General features: G+C 31.5%; 1 protein-coding gene across 2 annotated transcripts in view; it reads left to right on the top strand.

Moving 5' to 3' along the window:
- LOC129218563 (carbonic anhydrase-related protein 10-like) overlaps positions 1-26,122 on the top strand; it is a 489,515-nt gene extending 463,393 nt beyond the window's left edge. Inside the window, exons 8-11 of one of the 2 annotated variants that reach the window (XM_054852872.1) lie at positions 11,143-11,274; positions 21,197-21,239; positions 23,068-23,121; positions 25,918-26,122. In XM_054852872.1, coding sequence (XP_054708847.1) covers positions 11,143-11,274; positions 21,197-21,239; positions 23,068-23,090 — 198 coding nt within the window. In that variant the 3' untranslated portion in view covers positions 23,091-23,121; positions 25,918-26,122. The remainder of the gene's footprint in view (positions 1-11,142; positions 11,275-21,196; positions 21,240-23,067; positions 23,122-25,917) is intronic. The other variant, XM_054852871.1, reaches the window with a different exon arrangement.
- Positions 26,123-26,406: the final 284 nt, after the last annotated feature.

The raw sequence follows: 26,406 nt of genomic DNA, 5'->3' as shown, positions 1-26,406 counted from the left end.
AAATTTTATTATCTATATATGTAGTTCTCGAAAATGTATGACACTATTGCGTGATAATAATTACTATGATTAATGGCGCTATTTAATTATTTAGTCTATGGTTTAATTTTGAAAAATAATTTTCACATTGGTTTTTAAAGAAATTCAATATTTTTTTTCATTTTTCTCCAATTTTTGATGTCAGAAAGGAGCGGTTAAATGCTCATTAAAATCAATGAAACATTTTATGGGCTCGAACCGACTCATTATATAACATTTTCGGCGCATTCCAGCAAAATATTTGGAATTTAGTTTTTTAAAAAAAATTTCGATAAAAATTCATTTTTCTTTTTTTTTTCGGTTTTTCAGTGTCAAATAGCGCCTTCTAGATATTTTTTAATATCCAAGAAATTTTTTGTGAATGCTAACTAGCTCACTACGCAACTTTTGCGCGCTATCCAAAAATTGATTTCGAAAAAAAAAATTTTTCGGCTTATTTCGGCCCACCCTAGTAACTAATGTTCGTAAACTAATAGTAAAAGTATTATAACAATGAGAAATCAAGAAAAACCTGTTTTGCTGAAAAATAAAAAGTGAAATTTAACGTATTACAACGTTAAACAGCAATTTTCAGAAACGCTGGCGCGTGTTTCAGGCGTACATGGAATGCAAAATAAGTCGGAGGATAAAAGCTTATGGATGAAACGTCGTCCGACAAAAGCGACGAGACAGAAGATCAAAGAGTTTAAAAACTGAAAATAGGGTAGGATTAACTAAACACCAATTGAAGTAATTATAAATCATTAAAGATCTAATTGTAATGCACTCAATGTTTGGAAGCTTTCTTATAGGCGTATAAAAAAAAATTGTAATAAAGAGTTAGCTTGACGGAAAAATATTTCCGATGAGGTTAAAGTCAAAAAGGCAATTTAATTAACTGTAAATCCTAGGAAAAGAAGAAAAAAGCAGAATGAAGAAGAATCTTCGAGAATTGAACAAAACATAAAAATTGGTTAAAGAAAAGTAATGACAATTAGCAAATAGGAGAAACTGGTGTATTAAATGTTTTATAACAAAAAAAAAATAGTGTTTTCACAAATAAATAATTTTATGATGGTTTGAAACCCAATTGTAAATGTTCATAATGTATATTCCAATAGCAGTACCCGCAAGGCGATGCCCGTGCTAAGAATTTAAAGAAGTCCGTTGAATAAAAAAAAAAATCCACGATCCCTTCCATCCCTTCTGATGTGAAATGAACCTTTTTTTTCAACTAAATTGCGTACACACATTTTCAAAAACCTATTAGTCTCTTTGGAATGTGAAACTATTCGCCAAAACACATAAAAGCCATGCACCCACGCTACCGTTACCCTGCCGTTTAGCGAGGGAAGTGGGTTTTTTTGGAATTTCAATATTTCGCCAAATAAACAATACTGTAATAAAAATGTTATAAAGAACAACCACAATTGAGTAATACGATAAATGAAATTATTTACTCAGATGAATAACTATCTTCAACTATAATCTCAACGCTTGAGTTTTAGAAATAAAGAAAACAGAACCCATTAGAAAAATCCTACAAAATCAAATTATGTACTTGAATATCGAAAAAAAAAACGCATTCAAAAATCAGTTCGCTGACCACAACAGTCCCACAATAACATAGCTATTAACACTGTTGGCCAGCGCCCTCTCGATGAGTTAACTTACCTCGCCTTTTATTAGGAACTCATATAACTAAACTTACCCCGCCATCTGTTAGGAATTCATGGAACTAAACTTACCCCACCATATATTAGGAATTTATAGAACAAAACAATTAAACATTTAATTTGAAATTACAAATATTTCGGTCAATCTTATTTTAAAAAATAGCGTATTTTTTCAATAAATGGGATATTCAACACAAAAATAATTTTTCAGTTCGAACCAGTAGCTTGAGATTAGCGAGTTTAAACAAACGGACTCTACAGCTTTATATTATTAGTATAGATAACGACAGAAGGTTTCAACTCAATATTTTGTGAATTATCTAAAAGCACACAAAATGTGTCTACTGTGTTTTTTTAATCTATTTTTATTTTCTTTTAAATTAGCAAACAAAATAATCTATGTAAAACTTCCAGAATTATAAATAATATTTATTTACATTGAGAAATACGTTAGCATCACATATAAGCTCCTATTATTATAACCCGCTGCATCAAATAATAGAGCTCGGACTATCTTTATTTTTCCGAATATCCAATGTACTTCTCCATTTCTCTTGTTTGTCTATCCATGAATCCCTCCGAACATCCATCGTGGTAATCGGGACATGAGCATCCACCCGAAAATCCAAACCCAGCCTTATCACCTTGCAGATCATGCGCTGATGGATACAATTCACAACGTAATCTGTGCTCTGGAAATGATTTTCAATGGGGAGCGAGAAAGTCCGCCTTTCCCAGTCATTCACCTTACTGATACAGCTGGTTGCTTGTTATGTCCCTTGAACAAAACAATTCATTTTACATTAAAGGATAAAATTTTTCTTCGTTATAATTTTGCTCTCGCGTTTTACTCAAAAAATTATGTTATGTGTTCTTTTGTATATTCTTCATAATTTATGTGTGAGACACAATATTTATGCAAACTGCTCATAAGTTTCTATAAAAGAATAGAGCCATAGAAAAGTATAAAATATGTAAAAAAAAATACGTGAATTTTTTTACCCGTGAATCAATTATTATCTTAGATTGTACACAATTAAAGACAAAGTTAAAAAAAAAAAGAAAAACAGCATTTATGTAGTTGGTCACTTACAAATATTCTTTCTCATCAATTCTCGTCCAAACGTTTTTTGACATATAAAAACACTTGTTTAGACGTCCTTGTGCGTTGTTTTGAGCTGTTTTAACTATAGTGTAAAGAATAATCAGTCGTTTGGCCATCTGGTTTTTTACAACTTCTTCTTTTATCATATTCTTAGAAAACGGTGATTGGGACAAGCATATAAAGAAATAATCTGACGAGTAACTCGTCATTTTTCAGTCAAACATTTTTAGCTCCTTGAAACCGTACTGAACGATCCTTTATGAAAATTCTTTATAATAAACACCCAGTCTATTTTTATGGGGTGTATAGAGACCGTATTAAAAAAAATAATAAAATAAAAAAAAATAAAAAAAAAAAAAAAACACGTAAAAAAAACCCCATAAAATTACGAAATAACTAAGAATTGCTTTTTTGAACGAAATCAAAATTATCGAAATGATGATAATTTTGCCGAATTGCCAGACAAAATTTCTCGAATTTGGAAAGTTTTGGGAGGTCACAGTGACCTCTCATCGAATCGCTCCAGTCGTCACTTCAAGATACTACCTCGCACTCATTATATAAATTAATTTCGTCAATTGAGTCCCAATCTGGTTGAAATTTTCATACACCGCACAAAAAAAGGCAAAAAAGCAGGTTTGAGTGTATATCATTATTGACAGTAAGTAATAAAAAATAAATGTAAAATAGAACCCGCACTAAAAAGAATTTGAATATTTGATGGAGGGAAGTATAACCTAACAATAGAGATAATTTGTAACTAAAATAGATCATTTTTCTTTAAAAAAAATCAAAAGCAGTGAATTCAAGGCAACGAAAAAATATTTAATAATATTTCACCATGAATCGCGATCATATTGTTCATAAAAAAGATTAAGAGCATTTTACTTATTACAATTATTTAAAAACGCACCGAATAAGTTTTTTATCAGCTTTTCTAAAACAAAAAAATTCTAATCTTCACGTTTTATTCCCTATTAAATATAAATGTCACTCATTTGGAAGAAGAATTCCACAATACGAAAAAATAAATAAAATTTTACAGGAGAAGGGTTTGAATCTTTAACTCTTCAGGCAATTTGCATTAAGAAAAGTAAGTTTGCTGTGCTCTCCAGTGGTTAATATTAAAACTAAAAATGCGTCATTATTTTCCAAAGAAGATAATGTCATTTGAAGGCCTTTAAGCAAAAAAGAAGAAAATTAAAAAAATCGCAATGTGGCCCTCTTCTTCCAAACGAGCGATATATATATATATATATATATATATATATATATATATATATATATATATATATATATATATATATAATTTCTATGTGACAGCTGTTAGTGACTTAGAATTTTAACTTCGATACAGGCAATATGCAGCGTTGAATACATTTAGTGTGATCAAAGTACCGAAGTTCAAAAAATATTAGTAATTTCAAGTATAAAAATGTTTTTAATGCTAAGAAATACGTAAATATTTTATTAATATTACAATATAGTCAAAACTTTGCAAGTACTGCATTAGTCTTACCATTTCAGTGAAACTTCATGCACTTCCAGCGTTGCTCTCATCCCTACATATAACATTTTGGTCTGCGTTTATATGTAGTTAATATTGTAAAACAAGGAAAGTTTTCTAATTTTCTACAAGGCTCAGCTTTTACAATTTATTGCTGTTTCTAAACTTAAGACTAAGAAGCATTAAATTAATAAACACTAGGTGTTCTGTTTTTTGTTTAATCTAACTAATTGGTTTCTCATATCTACTTAATGTTCTTAGCGCTTTAAAAGTAATGTCAACTTTTTTCTAGTCTTTGCAGTTTTTCTGTGCGTGAAAAAGAAAATAATCCGATGTATTTCTAAAATTACTTTTTACCCCTTTCTTTCAATCACATCTGCAGGAAAATCAGCTTTAAAATTTTCTACCTAAAAAAGGCGAATAGAAGAGACTTGTGAATCTTCCAAAAACTAACAAGTTCCTCATTTGTGAGAAATTGCATTCATTCTGATCTTGAGCCTTATTTGAATACAGCTTGAGCCTTATTTGAATAAGGCTCAAGCACAACTCATTCTAAAGCGAATCATGACATGTACTTTAAAACGTTTACATGAATCTTCGCTCCCCATTTTTTACCAAATCCGCGGTTTAAATCTCTAGATCCAGAAACATAGTTGACAAAACAAGTGGCGTGCGAGTAAATAACAAAAACTACAATAAAGCCAGTGTTCAAATGAAAAGAATAAAATTCGGTAATCTCAGGGGGTGAGGAAGAAAATATTCTTAGCCAGAAAAAGCAAAAATGTAGAACAACTCTGGGAAACAAGAATAAAAAGAATCATACATTTTTCGCTTCGTAAAAAGGAGTTTATTTGAAAGACAAGGGAAGGGGATTTACATAACGAAGTTTACAGAAAAAAACAAATATACAAATTGTCGGTTTGCTTAAGAATTTTCTGTTTTTTCTGATTTTTCCCTTTTAGAAGTTTGGACTAACTCTGGCAAAAGAATCAGCTTTCGAAAAACTTCTTAAGAAATCATGAACATAAACCAATTGCCGCTTAAGCTTCATTCTTAAAATTGCGTGACACGATGATGTTTTTTAAAAAATCGTCGTATGTTTTTTTTTTTTTTTTTTTCGAAATCAGATATTCGGAACATTGAATAAAAGTTCAAAAAAAAAGAAAAAAAATCAGATTTCCCTTTTCACTCTTTATATGCTGCAATTAAATGTACTTCATCGTTTTTAAAGATTCTTTTCAGCAAAAGTAGTTACAGTACAACCTCGTTTTTCCGGACAAACGAGGACCGAAGCCAATCCGGATGATTGATAATCCGGGTAGTATTAGTAATAATCAAAGTATATCCATAAATAAGCAGTATTATGACAAATAAACATTGTGTAGCAAATTTACATAGAGTTGGTTAAAATACATAAACAAATATCAAAACAATTTTTCGCATACTTTCTTAACTTAGTTCAAACACGAGTGCCGTTTAAATGAAGCACGGTCAATTAAGCACTTTTGCATTATAGTTCAGCTTCAGTGGTGTTTATTAGATTATCTTAGTTTACCGTACAACCTATGTGGGAGCTGTACATTTTTTCAAAATAAAAGCAAATGTACTTATATATTGTTAAGTCTTTTTTAATACAAATTCAAAATTATATATGCAAACATAAAAAAATAAATAAATAAATGATAATTATGCTAATAATTATGCCAAATTTTACTTACATTCCAGAACTCTTACATTGTCTAGAATTGATGTCAACTATAATAGTAATTAAAATACTGAATTAAACAAACAACGTGAATGTTATAAGAGGAAAATCCCATCATTGAGCTTTTACAAGGTAACGAAATAAAGATGCTGTCTAGTGGTTGCTGAAGTATACTTTTCAAATAGTCTTTCAAATTTTATAAAACTCTGTAGGTCAACTGAAATATTTGTGCGAAAATAGGTATTACCGAGGGAAAAGCCCATCAGTCAAACAATTAATGCGTTTTTCTCAAAATTATCTTTTTTTTACTCTGACGGGTTTTTTCTCTTGTACCCTTTACGTAAATCACGATGTCTATCAAAGAAGGAAAAATTTTCCAAAAGAAATATTAGATAGGGTCGTTTCTGCAATGAAAGTTTAGTACCTGTAAGAAACATTGCCAGTTCAAAAGTATTGGTGCATCATGTTCACGGTCCCTAAACGTATTTTATTCGAGCTTTGATTAAACAAATCTTCATCACCAGCTTCTTTGTCATAAACTTCATAGTAATGCATAGTTGCAAGTACTAGTCAAAGTTAAGAAACTTTACTTACGATCAGCTAGAGCATTATTTCGGGACTCTTCAGTTCTGTGTTCTTTTTTTTTTTTTTAATTATTTGTTTATTTATTAATTTTTTTGGATATTTATGATGTTTTTCCAAAAAAATCTGACGCGTTGACAAGAAGAAAACTATTTAAAACCTTTTTTTTAATTTTTTGCTCATCATTTTATTCATATATATCTATTAAATCCATAACCGGTATTTTTCAAAACGTATCGGGACATAGCTCATCGCACAGGTCCCATTTGACATTAAACAAATACTGCTATAAAATACGCTCTTATTAAACAAAATACTTTTTAAAATTTATAGAAAAAGAAACTGAAACAGTTTTAAATATTTTTAATGCTTGCATCACATGTTCATTAAAGCAAATATTCATTGAGCGAGAGGATTGGGTGTACATAAAAATTAATCGATATGACAAATCTTATTCTTTTGAAATGTATCATAACTGCTAAAGGTTACGTTCTCGCACTACAAGTAAAACGCCCAGAATTTGCTTTTGAATGGCTATACTTTTATTTCATGAGAAATCGAATGAGTAAATAGCTAAAAAAATTGCCTCATTCTAAAACAGTTGTAAATTTGTAATTGATGTCGTTTGATGATAACTGCAGTGTTTTCGTTTTCTTCATCAAAAGGTACTGATTCTCAATTTAGAGTTTTATAAAAAATGTTTATGGACCTGAATACTAGGGTGGTTCGAAAAAAACGTTTTTTCGAATTTGGTATCCGATTACCCCTCAAAAGTTGCAGTTTTGTACCCTGAATTCGGGAAAAATAATAAAAAAATTCTAAATTATCATCTATAGTTCGCGCATGTCGCCTAAAGTTACGAAAAAATCAATTTTTTTCAAAAATTTTCATAATGTTGAAAAAAAATTCTAATTATGTTTTTTTTATCCAACACCAAAAAAACATCAGTATGTAACATACATTTGATTTTAAAAATGGTTTTATTGCTGTTTTAAAATAATTTTGTTTCGCAAAAAAATTTATAAAATGGTAATAAATTTTTGAATTCGGACATTTTGACTATATTTAAATCACATCGTTGTACCAAAATTAATAGTTAAAAGGTTTTAACTACACTTAAAAATGAAAGTGTGATCGATGCATGTATGCGTGCAGCTCTTAGCTCGTCTCAAAGACATTGAAACTACCCAGAACTCACCACGGGGAGGTGGCTGCACTTCGAGTTTCACCCACTCCCTACCCAACCATCCATCCAAATGTAGGGGTGTTTTTTACAATATTTACATATTTACATTCACCAATTCTTGGCTAGCATGATAGTGAATTTAAGTTTACTTATCATCTTTAGACATTGTCTTGAATTCACTTTTAAAGTTAAACGATGGCATGACTGATTTTGAGAGCAGTGTTGCTCTTATGAAACCATCTCTATTTTCTTCCCCGCAAACTTTTGTACAAGACTCAGTTACCAGTTTTACTATTCTTTCCACACTTTGAGTATGGCAAGGAAATTTCATCGGGTCAAACTCCGGCAAAACATTACTACCAATCAGTTGTTCTAAGCTCTCATTTGACACATGGTTCATTGCTGAAGGAGGTGAAAGTTTACACTGAGACCAGTCAATCAGTTCAATGTAATCTGAAGCAGCAAAATTGATGGTCGGAGGTTGAAATGTACGCACGGATTTCCCTTTGGGCTCTTGATTTCTAGCTTTTAGCAACCTTCGAAAAGCTAACTGCCGAACATGGATTCTTTCGTCTACTGCCATTGATATTAACATATTTTCCGGATGACAAAAGAAAGCATTCCTCTGCATCACAGGGTCAATGATATGCTTTACACTATCGGGTAGCTGACGTGACGACTGAATAGCTTTGAAGATGTGCTTGGGTCCAAACTTCACTGATGGATGCCTTTTGATTTCAAACCAAACTGGGGCGTATACTTTCATAATGTAGTCTACAAGCATCTTAAGTCCTTCAGAGGGTGTCACTTCAGATATGTATAGCCTTAGTGTCCTATTTGCACATGTCAACCACCTAGAATGACTAAGAGGACCAGGATCTTTCACAGTAAGATCTGAAGGACACTCTCCTGTCTTCACTGCTTGATATATGTCAAGTAAGTACTTTTGGTCCTTGCTCAAGTCAGTTTTTGTTATGTTTATATCTTCACCAGTGATTGTTTCAAAATTAACAACCGGGCGTTTTTCACAGTTCAATAAAAGTCTGCCAATTGTTCCCGAGAAACTTGTTGGCCCTGAAGTCTCACCATCTACACTTTCAAACAAATGTCTCAGCGGCAGTTCATTGAAATGAAGCAAGCATATGAACCATTGCACTGGGCGGGCAAGTTTAATCTCAAGATTACGTATTGCACCGTTTTTCCAACCTGTATTTGTTGCTGTGCCGTCACATCCAACAGCAACAAGCTCATTATGGTCAAATTCCTTACTTTCTAAAAAACTCAAAATGGTTGATGCAATTTCGCTTCCTGTGCCACTTACTGGTGTCAAATGGCCTATGTACTTTCCACCAGGTTCTTGTACTAAACTTATGTGCTCTTCCTTCTTCAGTCTCCGATACATTTTATTACCAATTTTTTCTTGGAAATAAACATTGTCCTTCCTCCCATCAAAATATACCCCATATATCTTAGCACTGTTATTTTCGGTTTGTAAGGACTCTCGATCTTGGTCTTGTCTATTACAAGCGATAAATCTCCTTCATTGATTAAGCCGATGTCTTGTAAAACACTTGAAGCGATAGCGGCAGTGGCTCTATCTGATATCCCGTATCTATCACTCATCAATGCAGTCGCAGGAAGTTTAATTCGCATTTGAGAGGTCGATGGTAAACTGTCACTGTCATCTCCGCAATTCTCGATTAGAATGTCATGTAAAGGTTCAATTGTAATATCTGTTTTACTGGCATTAACATCAGGTTCATCAATTTTAGGTTTCTTACAGATTTGTAATCGTTGATCTCTTTTAATTAACTTATTTGTCTCTACTCTGTCCAAGGAACCAATATACCTTAACCTCATATTTCGTTGGTCATAGATAAATTCTCTCTCAATAATAGGGATTTTCTTTTCCTTATCACACCTACAATCCATAACTATTTTACAATTACAAGAGTTTGGCCTCTTACCACATGAACACGTAAAATGCATAACACATTTGCAGAAAGCAATGTCAAAAAGTTTGTTATTGGCTTCACTGACAAACTCGTTAAGCTTTTTCTTAAAGTTAGGTTTTTGTTTATCACGATTGAATGATTTTTTCAAAGTAAAATACTTGTCATGCAAATCTTTAATTAATTTTACAACACGTTGATGACTTACAGTTGGTATAGAAGCTTTACTGTAAATTTTTTCTATTTGATTACCAACACAATGAGATATCTCGGAAAAGGGTACATTTTTCGCATAATTTGATGTTTCCTCAATGCATGCTAACAAAACATCTTTATGTGTGGGTAAAACACTTTCACTAAAAGGTTTTGACTTACCAAGAATTGGACAAAGACTCAAACGCTTAGAAGTTTTGGTAGACGCCATGTTGATTGTTTAGGACTGACTGACTGACTGTGAGGTGAGGAACGGGTGCGGTATGGTTTCATGTCAGCACAAGCTCGGCCAGTGTGCTGCATGTCGCGACAAGTAGGCGCCGTGCCGCGGTGGCTTAGTGCGTGGATCATGGCCTTGGCGAATAATTTAGTTTATTTTTGACTTTTATAGAAACATACATGCATCGATCACACTTTCATTTTTAAGTGTAGTTAAAACCTTTTAACTATTAATTTTGGTACAACGATGTGATTTAAATATAGTCAAAAATGTCCGAATTCACCGATTTATTACCACTTTATAACTTTTTTTGCGAACCAAAATTATTTTGAAACAGCAATAAAACCATTTTTAAAATCAAATATATGTTACATACCGTTGTTTTTTTGGTGTTGGATAAAAAATACATAATTAGAATTTTTTTTCAACATTATGAAAATTTTTGAAAAAAATTGATTTTTTCGTAACTTTAGGCGACATGCGCGAACTATAGATGATAATTTAGAATTTGTTTATTATTTTTCCCGAATTCAGGGTACAAAACTGCTACTTTTGAGGGGTAATCGGATACCAAATTCGAAAAAACGTTTTTTTCGAACCACTCTACTGAATACATATTTTTAGCGAATTTTATGATGCAGCAGCGTGTTTCATAAAAGCAAAAAAAGAAACTACATCCTTCAACCAAAGAAATTTCATACTTACTTAAATTCAGAAGATCATAGTTAATCAGTGTGGTTGAAAAAAGAAGCAAGCAAAAAATACTCCTCACGGAATAATGACGTTCAGCTGGTTGAAAAGGTAAACTAATATGAAAACTGTGTGAAGATAAGAGTTCCGTCTATCCCATAATAATAAATTATATTTTTACACATATATGTTGTTATTCATATTTTAATTGTTTAAAAAAACGCATACTTTTTCTCATATCTTTTCTTGCAATTCTACCTTTCTTACTATAAAAGCATTTTTTAACAGCTTTACGCCCTTCGTCGGTTAATGCAAGGAGATGAAAGAAACCCTAAAGCTCCTTTGGCAGACAACTTCCGACCAACGCTGGATTTAAATCAAAGAACAATCAGAACTAATATTGATTTCAAGAGAAGTCCGGTAAGCTACAATATCAATTATTGTGATCTTTATTCATAATCAAAATATCATCACCATGTTATATATATAATAAAAACAAGGTGACAAGAAATAACTTGGATACTCATGATACATTATAGATTTAATGCTAATGAAAATAATACGACCAAGCTTCAAAATAAATGTGAGAATACATTATTTCGTCTAATGCGTTTACAAACTTTTAATGTGGCTACCTTCAGCTACAACGCCACAGAGCTTTAACTGTGTCAAAAAATTTCAGCTATGGGCCAAAAACTATTATTTTATACCACACCTTCTTACTGATATTATATCCCATTCCTTGTACATGAGTTTTTTAGGAATGCCAAAATTTTATGAGGTTTTTGAACACACCCTTGTCTCTAAGATGGACCAAACAAAATAATCCACTGGGTTCAAATCCGCGGAATACGGCGACTATTCTTGAGCTCCCTAGAAGTTCGTAAAATGTATCTTCCACCAATCTTGAGTGCATTTAGCTGTGTGCAGGTTGAAATTCTGTTGCAAGGTCTATCTTTTGTTTTCAAAGAACTTTTGTTACCGAGTTAAGACAGCATCTTCAAAAACGAGTTTGCGATATGTTTCTTGATTAATCTTTATCCATTGATCAACAGAAATGTGGTATTCTCCCACAAGCACATTTCTCTTCCCAAACCATTACAGATTGCGGTCGTTGACGTCGTTTAACAATGCAAGAAGGTCTTAGAGACAAAGGTGTGTGCTAAACCTCATAAAACTTTCGCATCCCTTAAGAAATCTTTATGGAAGGAACTGAACAAATTATTAGTAAGTGCGTTGTCAAGTCAACCATGGGGTAACATAGTATGAGCTCATCATTAATGTTGTGCCATCGACCGCCAAGGAAAGAATACCAAAACAAATGAAAGTTGCTGCGAGCGAGGTCGGGGCAGTCCAGAGAATGTACAAAAACATCCGAACCAAAGCCCTGTAAGAGTCCGCATATTATATATATATATATATATATATATATATATATATATATATATATATATATATATATATATATATATATATATATATATATATATATATATATATATATATACTGGAGGACAATTGTTAAGGACTTATTCCAATGGGCTCTGTAGTGCTTAGAAAAGTAAGTGTAATTCGATGCCAAGTGGAACAAACTAATGCCAGAACTCTAGAACATTGAAATGACTTTAATTTATTGTGCTCTGAAATCCAAAAGGCGTTGAAATGTGTTCAAAGGACGAAACGGTCATTTTGGGCTGAATACGTAAAAGTGAATAAATGTAATTACGTTCAGGCGTAAGATGTCAATATAGAATGTGGCTACCATGGAGAAAGATGCATGCTTCCACACGTCATGTGATGCTTTACACAACATTATCCAGAAAGAAGCTGTAGGGGTAATTTATCCCATTCTTCTGTCAGTCACGGATAAGGGTGTCCTTACTTATTGAAGGGCGTTGTAGACCAGCAAGCCTACTTACTCCCCAAAGCATCCGTAACATTTTCAATCTGATTCAGATCTATAGAACGTGCTAACCATCCCTGGGTTGAATATTTTCAGTGAGCTAGACACTCCTAGACGGCGATTGTGAATGACATGTTACGTTGCCATCCATGAAAACGAATTTATCACCCACAGCACCAAAGAACACGTGAACAGGAGGCTGTAGAACAACATTAATGTATCACTAGCCGTCATAGTCTTGTTTGGATGCACACAAGCGACGTACGGCCATTCATCATAATCCTACCCATAGCATGACCCAACCTGTATGGTATTATTCCTTTTCTTTTATGTTTTCCGGCTTGTATGCTGTACTTGTCTCATGCCATGTTAGTTGTCGTCCACAATTAGACGACAGGCTGAACCTGCTTTCATCTGAGAATAGTACACAAGCCCAGTCGACTTCTCTCCAGTTGCAATGCTGAAGACATAATTACAAACTAGCAAAACACTGACTTGTAGACAATGGGCTGCACAAAACAAGCTGACGGGCATATAGTTTTATTGCATTCAAACGTCTGGCTACATTTTTTCGGGATATTTGCTTGCTAGTAGCAGCAGGAAACTGCTTTGCTACCTTCGTAGCTGTGTTGCTCTGGTTCCATTTCGTTGCTAGCACTACGTACCAATCTTCTGCTGACGTCGTATTGCATACACGATCTCCCTCGTGACATTTTCTATGCGTTCCATTTGTTTGCAATGATTTTCAAACTCTAGAAACAACCCTGTGGCTGACGTTGAACTCGCTGACAACATCTAAAATTTCTGCCCTTCTTTGATGTTACCAATCATACGACCACCCATAAAATCATCTAAGGGATGTCGGAAAGACGTACCGAAAAATGCAAGTTCGTTAATTGATTCTTTCCCGTCAAACTTTGCTTTTGAACAACAACGGCCATCGCGCGACCAATCCTTTATATCGCTTATCAACGCTATCACGTGACCAGATACTTTGTGAATCTAAAACTTGCATACTCACAACATTGCTTACTATGCCCCGAACTTAAACTAATTTCTATGTTTCCTTGCCTTCCAATTTTGTGGTTGCTAACGCTGCTTATGCCATCCGTTAAATAATGAACTCAAACGTGAACTGTCAGCGTATTTTCTTACAGATGTTAACGTATTACTATTTAATTTAATTTTATCTATTTATCTTTTTATCTGTTTATTTAAATGTAAACTGTGCATTATCGTTGCGTTAAAACAACTTCGAAAACATTCTGAAGAATTTAAACAGCTTGAGTAAAACTCCAAATCCTTTAAAAAATGTACAACCACTATTAAACTTCATTTCTTGTACATTTTTTTTTTACATTGGAATTAGAATAAAAAATAGCATTGCACTAGTAAAGTTTTCTGATATGTTAATGTGCCATAAGGTTTTTCCAAACTCTTACACTTTGATTCGAACCACTTTGTACACAAAGTAATGTGCAAATTAAGACAAAATTTTTATAATTCCTTCGAAAAGAACGCTTTCCAAGCAATCTTCACTATCTCTTCCGTATCGTAAGAGCTTTTACCCTTCGTAATCAGATTGCAGAATCAAGCTCGTTACTCTTCTTCCTTTTATCCAGGGCATTTATCTATTTAAAGCATCCTGAAAGAATCAAGGCCGATTCGTGATAGGAGATACTAATTTTTCTAGCGCAGAAACAACCACTATCTACAAGATTTACAAGGTCTGTCTTTAGTTAAAATAGGTTTAGGCTGTTCAAAAACTCGGTGCTAAGTACATTGTTCAAACTTTATATTTAAGCTAAGACCTTATTATTGAGAGGACACACATATCAAGACTTTATTACAGCTGTAAGAAAACTCTCAATACGCATCCTATATATCACACAACACAATGTATATTATTTTTAAAAATGTTGCAAAAATATATATATATTTTTGGAAAAAGTATAATGTCAAAACAAGGTTAAACTAGGAGAGTTAGCGCACAATTTAACGGAATAGTAAAACACTCCCATTATCAAAGTTTTGCTAAACTAATCCTGTATAATTTTAACACCATTTGTTGGTTATACATTTCCATTTTGCTATTACGCGTTAATGAATGCAACAGCACTTACAAAACCTAGAGGACGTTTTTTGTACAATTTCTCCGTTTAGGGTAGGAGAGATTGTGTTTCATCATGATTATACGATCAAATTGTTTACAACAATAATCACATTAACCGTAACAGGGGAAGTGAAAACGTATGACGAAACAGGGGACGTGAGGTCTCAGAGACCGCTCTATTTGCAATTTTTTTAAAAATCGTGCAATTCAGATGCATTCCTGTAATTTTCCTTAGATGTTCTTTGAACTCTTATTAGCATGGGGAAAAAATATTTTTGAATTTTGAATCGAAATACACCTTTTCCGAGGAAACTTTACTGGAGTCTTAAGATTTTTCGAGAAGATCATATGCTGCTGTAAATAACTATTTTCTCGTAATAAAAATAAATCTATTATTTATTAATTATTTCATTTTAGGATCTTTAATATATACATAACATTTTAAAACCAGAAAATTGATTATATCACGCTACGGGAAAATTTTGACAGCCCTTTAACTATTAGTACTTCGCGTCGTATTTCGAGGAATAATTCAGCCTTCCTTGTCCCTAGAACATCATTGCGTAGCGTTAATGAACATTTCAAACAAATCTCAACCTCATCTAGAATATTTTGCATCTCTTCCGCATAACGCGGATAAGATAAATGATATATCCGCGGTTCTAACGTTATAAGAGCCATGTCTACTACAGCCGAAAACTGTAACACTGAATAGGAGGTGCGGTCTCGCAGATCGCTTCTAAAGAATGCAATGAAATTTGAACCAGATGCACTTGCCTAAAGATACTGATAAGCAAGGGGGTGTTTAAGGTCACAAAACGAAAAGCTATTGGGGAAAACCATTCAATCGGACTGAAAATGAAATAGGGGTGACCGGATGAACTTTTGAGCGGTTTGTGAGACCGCACCTCATCTGTTAAGGGTTGAAAATAACATTAAAATACACTTTTTTCTACAAACAACATTAAAGTTGAGCAACTATTTTAACAAAATCAATCATGAAACGGAAATTCAGAATCACAACCAGCACAATTTTTAGAAAGGACGCAAAAAAAAAAAAAAAAAAAAAAATGCTGTTAAAAAGGACCAAAATGAAGAAATAAAACAAGAAATTTACAAAATTTCTTTAGGTTACTTTGTAATTCGCTTCGTTTTTTTTTTTTTTTTATTTAACAAGACATCAGATTGCGCGATAGTTTACTAATACAAGGCCGCAGCTAGGAACAACTATCGGAGCTAACAATGTTCGTCGATGTCAGTAACTTTATGAAAATTCGTTTAAATAAAAAGTTAATTTTTCTTTTTTCCCATACGATACAATTTAAAGAATAAATTATGAAAGTCCAGCTTTTAGCATGCCTGAACAATGCAACGTAGTGATATTTTATTGCAAACGCTCTGCACAACCTTCATGCACTTTTATCTGCACTGTCGGATATTGCTCTTGTACAACTAGATGGCATATCTGCTCTTTTACTAAACTCCCCCCTCCCCTCCCAAGAAACTCCTTTTCGCGAAATATCTACTAAATTTATCCCATAATTAACAATAATATTCGTTATAAATGACACACTTTTCAGAACTTTTCGCTGTGCATAACAACGAAAACCTAATAGTGGATATGAATTTCCATCTTTAACCAACACTAAGGTTCTTAAAATATGCACCAACTGAGAACAAATGTTCGAAATAATTAGTTACCGCTACTATTCAATTTTAGGTTATTCAGGTGTGTATTTCAAAAACATGTAAATATTTATGTTTTTGTTAAAAAGGTGAATTGTATATGTTACTATGAAGGTAAAAACGCTTATAGCCATTTCATATTTCTTGCATGAATAAAAGACTGATTTTTTTGGAGACAAAAACAGTGAGGAGAAAAACTATACTGAAGATAAAAACAAAATACTTTTCACATTTTATTAGTTCGTTTATTTTGCTTTTTCTTAATTAAGGGAAAAAAAGACCCCACAAGAACAAGAAATAAACCGTTTATATTTATATGAAACTTAGTTATTGCTTATTAAACAAGTTTTTCTTCTGTTTACAAGAATATTTATTTTCTTCCCGCTTTTTATAGTTTTCTGTTTCGTTAATGTTTTAAGCCTTTTGTTCGCAAAATGTTAATTATGTTTTTGTAAACTTCTTCCCCATAAAGTTTTCTAACTTTCGTAGAAAACATGTTTGTGATAAAAGAAAAGAGAAAGAGCCAACATAACAGAAAGTTTTAAAAAAATTAATTAAAACACATTTAAAAACCTTTTTTTTAATCAATTTTGCGAAGAAATATTATTTTGTAAAGTTTTTTCGCAGCTTAAATAATTTAAAATAAAAATCCATTTTGTACTGTGAAGTATCTATATTTTTCGTTAAATTGTATACTTTAGACTAGGAGTTTTTATATTCGTTTTTCCAACATGAGTACTCGAAGTGTGTTTTGGGTATCAATGAACATTAAGTAACCTAACTAATTCAGCATTGCAATTCAAGAAATTATTAAATAGGAATATAAAAAAAAGCGAAATTATCATCGATACTTATTTCATCATCTTAAAAAATAAGAGAGAAAAATTTATGTCTTTAAGAAGGTGAGTGATATTTGCACTATTGTACACGTATGAAAATATATATAAAGAAAAAAAGGAAAGAAGTGGCACCGGTTAGTATATATAGTTACTATTTTAATTTAAAAATAACATCATCTCTTTAGACTCAAAAGTAGAGTAAACAAATTCCAACAGATACGTTAAACCGTCCTACTAAGAGGGCCAAAAAGGAAGGTGAGTTGATTGGTTTTTTTCTTTTACTTTTGAATAAAGGGTATTTCAAAGAATATTTTAAAGATTAGATAAATGTAATAAATGGAATACGCCGCGCCGTCTTTCCTTTTTCCAAAGCTGTAATCGTTCCTTCCATGTACTCACCTATACGTTATTGTATTTAGCTACGTATACGTTACACTTTGATATTTGTAATGTATTTCACTTTAAACATATAAATAACTATATCAGTTAATTTTTTTAATGGGCAGTTATTACAGCGCTAAGAAAATGATAAACATAAGAAAACAATGACGATATACATTTGAAACAAGACATAATTCAGTATTATTATACATTTTTTTCGATTATCTTAAAATGTATTGAGTAGGATACAATAATACATCTATTACACTAACTGACAGTTGCTATCTCGTTTCTAGTAATCTATTAACTTTATGCAACCATATAATTTCTCAAAAAATATACAACTAGATCTTTTTTTTTTTTTTTTTTTTTTTTTTTTTACGAATTCAGTATTAACAGCACATTTTAGCAAAATTCAGTAAACTTGCTTCATTTTCATAGTGGTAAATTATTTTCATCAAAAAAGTTTTGTCTAACAATTTTATTTCAGCTTTTACTCTGTTGTATAGTTCAATGCGCATCATTTCTATTAGTGATTGTTTTATCACGTATTTATCATTAACAATACACGCAAAAAATACTTGTATTTTATCTGTTCATCAAAAGCTTATCTAGGAAAGATTAAATCATTGTCAAATTATAATCATCCATCAAATACATCATAAATGTTATTAATAATGATGATAGTGCTGCCAGTTCCAGTGCTTTCAAACATTGAGAAGAGAATAAATGGAGGAAGTGAAAACTTTCGGTCATGAAACCGAGACCCCAAGTCACGTGATAGATTTTAAAGTAAATCATTGGAAATACAGTCGGACCTCCATATATCGAAGTAGCAAATTGTCGAAAAAAAATTCGATACATAGAAATTTCGACATATAGAAACGATCTTATTTTATCCTAAAAAACTCCTAAAACAATAAAATTAAAGCTAATTTACGTGTATGAAATCCAATTTCGGATTAAATAAAAGTTTATAATTAAAAAAATAACAGAAATTACATTTTTGCGCCTTCATCCATACATTCTTCTTCAATTCAACTTGATACGTAACATTAGTGGATTTTCGTTTTGACAATGTAATCGAAAGAAAAGTAAAAAATCAATCTACTTAACTTGAATGATTTTTACTGCAGCTAAAAAGACTAGGAATGATAATCAGCAGACAAAAGGGAGAACTTGAAACTGACTTTACGATGTTACTGGTTACAACTAAGATTTGAAATAAACTTGAGGAAATTTAAGAACTCCAGAACGAAACAACGACTTATCTACACGCCCCTCAACCTCAGATTCCTTATGAGTTTCGTAGCAACCTTTAGTGAACATAATTTTCTCCCCTAACCTTCATTTTTCAAGACAAACAGTCTAAAATGGAAAAAAATCTACGAATGTCTCGAAAAAAAATTCGATAACTAGAGATTTTTTCGATGTATAGAAACAATTTTTCTATGTAATGAACTTAGAAATTTGTTGGGATTTCGATATATAGAAAATTTCGATATGTGGAAGTTCGATATATGGAGGTTCGACTGTAAATCAGGTTTCTTTTGCTTTTTTTTACGTAAAACGTGCCAACCATTCGGCGTTGTTGAATCACGTGGCTTGAAGTATTTGGGTCAGCTTTTGCTAAGTCAATGATTGGACTTACTCCCTCCATTTTAATTCCTGCTCTAATCTTTCAAACTGTCTTTTTTGTTACAGTTTATGCGAGACGAGCAATTTATAGCAAAAATTATGATTTACTCTTTGGAAAAACAAACTTCTATGAAAAACTCATTTTTTTACTTACTGCACCAAACATCAAGAGTTAGTTTGGGTTATGTTTTCTAAATCATTATAAGAGATTCTTTCGCAGTTTCAGTGTTAGATCAAAAATTGACCTTTGTTATTGCCCATTAGTTAAGGATTGCACGCAAAAAAACGATATTTGTAAAAATTATGCCTAAAAAGCAAAGGATCTGAAGATAATCATTGCTCAGTAATTAAAAAAAAAAAAAAAAATCCGAAGGCATTTCCTTTAAGTTTGGCGATTTTGTTAGGAGTAAAACGATATAGTATAGAGAAAAGAACTAAGCATCTCACCACATGCTCTTTCTTTGGTCATGGATTTTATCGTTTCTTTTTTACCTAAAAGTGAGAAATAGTTTACATCTGTCACATTCAAAGTTTAAATATGTGATTTTCACATATATGAGTGAAAAAAAAAAGTTATCTTTAGTTAAAAAAATGGATTGTATATTTTTAACACCTTAATATGTTCTTAAAAATGAAATGAATTTATTCATTTAAAAATTACAGAAGCCTTTTGTTGCAGAAACCCTTTCCTAAACCAATCTTTAGTATAGATACAAAAATGACTGTTATATTCATAAAATACAACTAGAGAACAATTAAAATTTATTTTGAAGTCTCTAGATTTCGTTTGTAGATTTGGTTGTAAATTTAGTTTTGAAATTTGCATTTTGCATTAAGTGACGGTGGAAAATGGTCATTAATGGTTTATGCTCTAAACACAAGTATAAATTATTTAAGAAAGCATAAGAAACTCAAGTATCACAAGTTAATGTGACTAGCTTATTAAGAAAAATACACAACTAAAGCAAAAAATCTCATAGGCAATTCTAGTCCCAACTCCCAAGTTAACAGATTTATTTGAATGCCCTTACAACACGAAAAATCACAATTTGAAACTCTCCTAGCTGCGCATCTCATGTGCGCATAGCACGATGACGTCAAAATTTAAATCATATGCATATATTTTTTGTTATTGAGTGTATTACATAATTTGCTAATCATATTGCTAACAACTATGACTGTTTATTATTTCACTAGGTAAACATAAAGCAAAAGGAAAGATAAAACTTTGTTAATATTTTATTACCTTTAATAGCGATGGTGATCCAGATACAGATTTACGTACATCACAACGTCACTTCCCAACTTATTAAAATGCTACATGTCAAAATTCTTAAAGATTCAGCGTTAAGGAGTTCAACTTATGCATTTTTATTATTGCACCAAATTACTGGTACAATTGTTTATGACTGTTTTATAAAAATGCATTAGTATCACAGATTTCCAAACTCGTTTTTCGAAGGTGAGACGTAGTGTTGGAGTGATAAAATAAGATAGTTTCACCAAACTTTTGGTAATAAAAGTTATTTCACAGGTAAGTTTATATTATTTTTTTATTATTCAATGTTACTCTCATGAAAGTCGTAAAAGGTCAGTCACTTCCCTTTGATTCGCGTTAAATACATTGAGGAGAATGAGGTTAAAATATGAGACTCCAAAAATAATATTTCAGTGTCATAACATATTATAATTATTCGATAAGAATAAAAGTTTACGCAGTATTATTTTTGTTTAGAAAAGTTTTAAAAATACTCGAACTTATATAAGCTTGTATCTTTCTAGGGAAGTGAGTGTCCTACGATGAACAGGCGTGTAGAATACCAAGGTAAGTGGGATGCGTTGCAGACATTATTAAGGCCTTGACTTTTTTTTTCGTTTTGATTCAGGTACGTTTTCACTAAGTTTTTCATAATTAAAGATTTGAACACTCATCCTACATTTTTCGCGAATAGAATAATCAAAAATTGAAATCATGTTAAGTAAAATTGTTTGATTAAGAAAAAATTTCATACAGAGGTAATTTAGCCTACTTTCCCTTTTTACAAACATTCGTTTTAAAGCATTTGCTGGCCCTGTTATTCAGTCCACAATTATTGAGCAATCACGAATTGCTAATTGTCCTCACTTGCTTGAAGTTGTCGTTCTCGGGCAATTTTGAGTCCAAGTCGCTTTTGAGGCTCGGACTCAAAAGCGACATTATTCATACCAGACCCTCTCGAAATTTTGTCATAACCATATTTTAACAAAAACAACAACCAACACACGACATCCCAGCATCTAGCACAAAACATCTATCAAGCCCTTGGCTTTAATTTGATTTTGACGTCTTGAATTCAAATATATATATATATATATATATATATATATATATATATATATATATATATATATTTTTTTTTGTAATTTTGATTGCGGTAGTGGCCATTTGTAGGAAAACGAAGCCTTTCCTGTAGGGATCGCAATTCGGGATTTTGAAAAACAGAATTGAATTTGATATCAAGATATCAAAATTTAAATTAATGTTTTTTTTAAATTAAACTGTTGGTTGAAATAATATAAAAGAAAAACATTTTTCATCAAAAAAAAAGTAAATAAATAAAGCTATTAATGTGAAAAAAACGTTAAAAAAATGATGCGAAATGATTTCTTCAATTGCTAAAGTGTTAGGTTCATTTGTTACTTTATTTCTTCGTATGTGTAATTCTCAAGTCCATGTGTCAAAATCATTCTGCTAGAAATGTTAATTCTTCTAACATATATTTTGGAATTTAAATGCTTTTCTTTTTAAAAATGAAATGCAAAACAGAACTTATACTAATATCATCCCAAAAAATATTTTTACGATCAAAGATAAGAAAATAGCAACACGATTTTTCTCTCTAACTTGATTTGATATCAGTAGACAAAAAAATGCATTTTTAAGTTCTTAAAATATAATGTAGCTGAAATCGAAAAAGGATCAGTATTATAAGTTGGAAATGGACTAACATCACACAAATCAAATTAGCAAATTACGTTTTTAAATCTACGAACACGCTAAGTCTTATAATAAGTTAAAAAAATTTACATTTTTTCTTTAGTATCAAAGACTTGACTTGATTCTCTTAACGCGTAGTGGCTCATGAGGCCGCTAGCGTGGCATTCCATCCTGACCGGTTTAATGCAGCTTCCCTGGCACTCCCCCAGCTTGGCCAACCGAAGGCATTTCTTTCTTGTATAGACATCTGACGCCAGGATAGTTTTAGACGCCCGCGCTTCCTCTTGCCATCTGGGGTCCACGTGAGAGCAGTTCTTGTATGGTCTATTGCTTGCATTCTGAGAACATGTCCTGTCCATGACCATCTGTGTTTTTTTATCAGTGTGGTTATCGGCTTGCAATTTGTACGTTTGTACAGGTGTGAATTCGATATTTCATTTGGCCGGTGTATGTTTAATATTTTTCTCAGGCTTTCACTTTGAAATTAGTATTAAAGGGCAGACACTTAAATCTTGCACCTTTTCAAATTTGAAAACTAACCTCACTTTTTCAACAAATGTCAGTTATCTTTTTGAAATTAGTGTAAAGTGTTAACTTTCATCTTTTAATTAATAAAGGAAATAACTTTTTTGGAATGCTGTAATCAATGTAACCGATTTTACTAATGTTTTTGCAGCATCTAGGAGTACTAAATTGTAATTGTGGCATTCATATGGAACGAAGAAATCAAGTGAGTTTTGGTTACATATATTTGTCTCACCATTTTACTTTCTCATCATGTTAGACACAATGCTCTAAGAAACATCCGCAATCATTTGTATGGACGTGAATTTTAAAATATATATATATATTTAAGATTGCTTGCGAGGGATCTTCATCAATTGCATAATTTTCGACAAAGCAGTTAATGGTGCATTTTTTATTTTTAACTTCCTTTTGACCGCATCAACAAATTTTATTTTTAGACACAGATGAGCGAATTAACTGACGATTGAACAATTTGCCGAAATGAATTCAACATATATGATTATTTTTTGTAACAAAATCTTCTTCTTTAATGTTAACACCAGTTTTCCGATTTCACAACTTTTTGTTGCCATTTTAACAAAATATAAATTCAAGTTCACCTGCTTTTGAGATTTTAGATTTTTTTAACCAGATTATAATTCGACAGCCTAAAATAAGGCTATAAAAGTGATTATGCAAGGATACTCAGCACGCATTTCAATTCCTTCCCCCTCCCTCCCCCATTCATTATCCCACTATTGTAAGTAAATTATAAAGATTCAAACTCAAACATTTCGATCACACATTTAAAACAGATTAACATATTTATAAAGTTACTTCTTTTTCACTCTCAAATGTTTATTCTTTTGAATAAGCAAACAAGTCCCTTGCTATCAGGTGCTGGCAGACACCTTCTTAGGCATATTTTGGTTTTCTAATGATTTTTTCTAAAATTGATCTTTTTAATTTTAGAGTTGTTTCTTTAAAATTATATTCGTTGTGAGATATTAGCCTAACCTTCAGGATTTATTTTACTATCATTGTTTACAAAGCATTTTTGAGGGAAAGTTGGCTAAAAATGATCTCAAGCCTTGAAGGTCACAAATTTTAAATGGTAATAAGTTTTTTTTTTTTTTTTTGCTGCAGTACAGAAGAAAAATTTGTTTCGCTCATATTTGTATTATTTTGCATGTATTAAAAATGTGTTACAATTAACATTTATTTTGTTTCGACATACATTAAAACTATGTTTGATTATATATTCAGTTTTTTGATCTTAGTTAAGATAAAAACTTCACTCTACAAAGGTATATAAGAACAATTGCATTATCGCATTTTTTTTTTCGATTCCAAATATTTTAATGTAACCGAAAATTTTATTTCAACTCAATAATGTTCCATAAAACATTCTTCTTTTTATTATTTTTATTTACAGCATTAAACTGCACAAATAACTCTTAAGGATATATTCATAATGTTTTTGAAAAATCTTAAAATTTGTTATCATATCACTCATTTAACTGTTAAGTCCTAAATCAAACTAGATAGAGATAATTTTTATGACATCATATGTGTCATAATCATCATATATGATGTCATTTGGTGATTATGACACATAATGATATGATACTTGTGACGAAAAAGGTGAATTTGTCTAATTTTAGTATGAGCAAATGAATATGTTTCTACTGAAATATTTTCCAACTATAAGGTGCACAACTGGATTATTGTAACAAACTATCATATTGAAAAACATTCCAGCAGGTGATCATTTTTAATGATCTCGTAGAGCGAATACATCTAAAACAGGTTTTTATTTTATTAGTTGAAAGATATATAAATGAGTTTTTCTATTTGACAATATATACAGTTACAATGTTCCATTTCTTTCTCGTTTTCCGCTTATAACAAGGCTATGCATTTGAGAGTTTCTCTACCATATATCTGATCAATAGTTGAAGATCCACATATTTTAAAGTAATTACAGATAATTCGATGTGCATAAAATACTACCGAGTTTTTTAAGGATAGACCTAATTTTAAATTCAATATTACGTTTACGTTCAGATTGTTTTGTAAAAAAAAACAGAACGAAACAAAGAATAGAAAAATGGAGTTAAAATGTTTAAATGGAAAAATTTCACGAGATAGGTACTAGTAAAGTTTTGTAGGTGTTACAATTGTACAAATTATTAATACCTTTATAACTTTACTTATTTGTGTATGTGTATACGTGTCTGTAATGTGTAACGTATGTACTTAACAACTACTTTCATAAAACTATTATCCCAATACCCTTAAAATAGATTTTATTATTTGAAACAGTTTTATCTAAAGTAAATGCATCTATTTTTTAAAAAACTTTAAGCTATATAATTTTAATGAGCTCCACAACTTCTTACATAGTTTGTCATTCAATTTTGTAATTTGATAAATAATATTAATCTTAAATATTGCATTATGTACTGTTGATAATAGTTTTATCTAAAATTAAAATGCTTCCTTCTAATCAAGGCTATATATTAACTGTTTTCATTACAATTGCTGATTAAATTTCACTGAAGCTTGTGGTCAGTTTTGACACAAAACTTCGGAAACAGCTGTTTTGCTGCAGCAGTCTTTACCAAAAAAAAGGAAGAACAAAAACTGTTTTTGAGGAATAAATTAAAAAAAAAAAAAAAGACTGGAAAATAGTCGCAGCGAACGATTTATTTAATTGTTCATTGATGATTTAAATCGCTAGCGATGAACTCCAATAGTGCAGGATTTATTTATTCTTGGGTATTCTAATGTTTTATACTATGTTCCTATATTATTATTTTTTTCGCAATTTATCAAGAAATAAAAATTAACTGTTTTTTCTCTTGTGCATCTGTAGTCAGTTCTTTGTACACACGCAATTTATAAATCCACTATACTTGTGGAAATATTTATTAGTAAGACCTTACTTTTATATAACTAAAAATAATACATTGCTGTTGTTGTTCTTCTGATACTTACTTTTTCTCTCTTTTTTTAGCTAACATTAAGGACCGCCAAAAAGGACCGTGATAAAATTTCCAACCCCACTCCCACTTCAAACAAAGATGAAAAAACAGGCAAAATTGTCTACATCCATGTGGATAACTTTTGCTCCAAAATCATTATGCCTGAGAAGATCATCATTAAATGTGCAAAACTTGTATCCCAGACATCATTCTTCAATTATGTAATAAAACTGAATCCTGTCAACCACTGTTCGTCTTCCTTTACGTGTGCATTAGTGCGGGCATTCCTCTCAATACGCACGTGCGTAACATTGGTGTATTTGTTATTAGCAAGCACTTGTTCTGCAGGCATGAAAAAACATCATATATTTTGTACTATTTATTCGACTGCTTTATGAAAGTGAATTTCATTGTCAAGCGTGTTGATGAAATAATTTAACTTCTAAAGGAAGGATATGGTAACCGTCCTTGGATAAAGAGAGAACAGAAAACTGCATTGAAATACAGGTGATATATTTTTT

This window comes from Uloborus diversus, chromosome 3 (genome assembly GCF_026930045.1).
Source record: "Uloborus diversus isolate 005 chromosome 3, Udiv.v.3.1, whole genome shotgun sequence".
In the NCBI taxonomy this organism is placed as follows: domain Eukaryota; kingdom Metazoa; phylum Arthropoda; class Arachnida; order Araneae; family Uloboridae; genus Uloborus; species Uloborus diversus.
The sequence above is the reverse complement of the archived record's forward strand: the minus strand, read 5'-3'. Positions and strand labels throughout refer to the sequence as shown.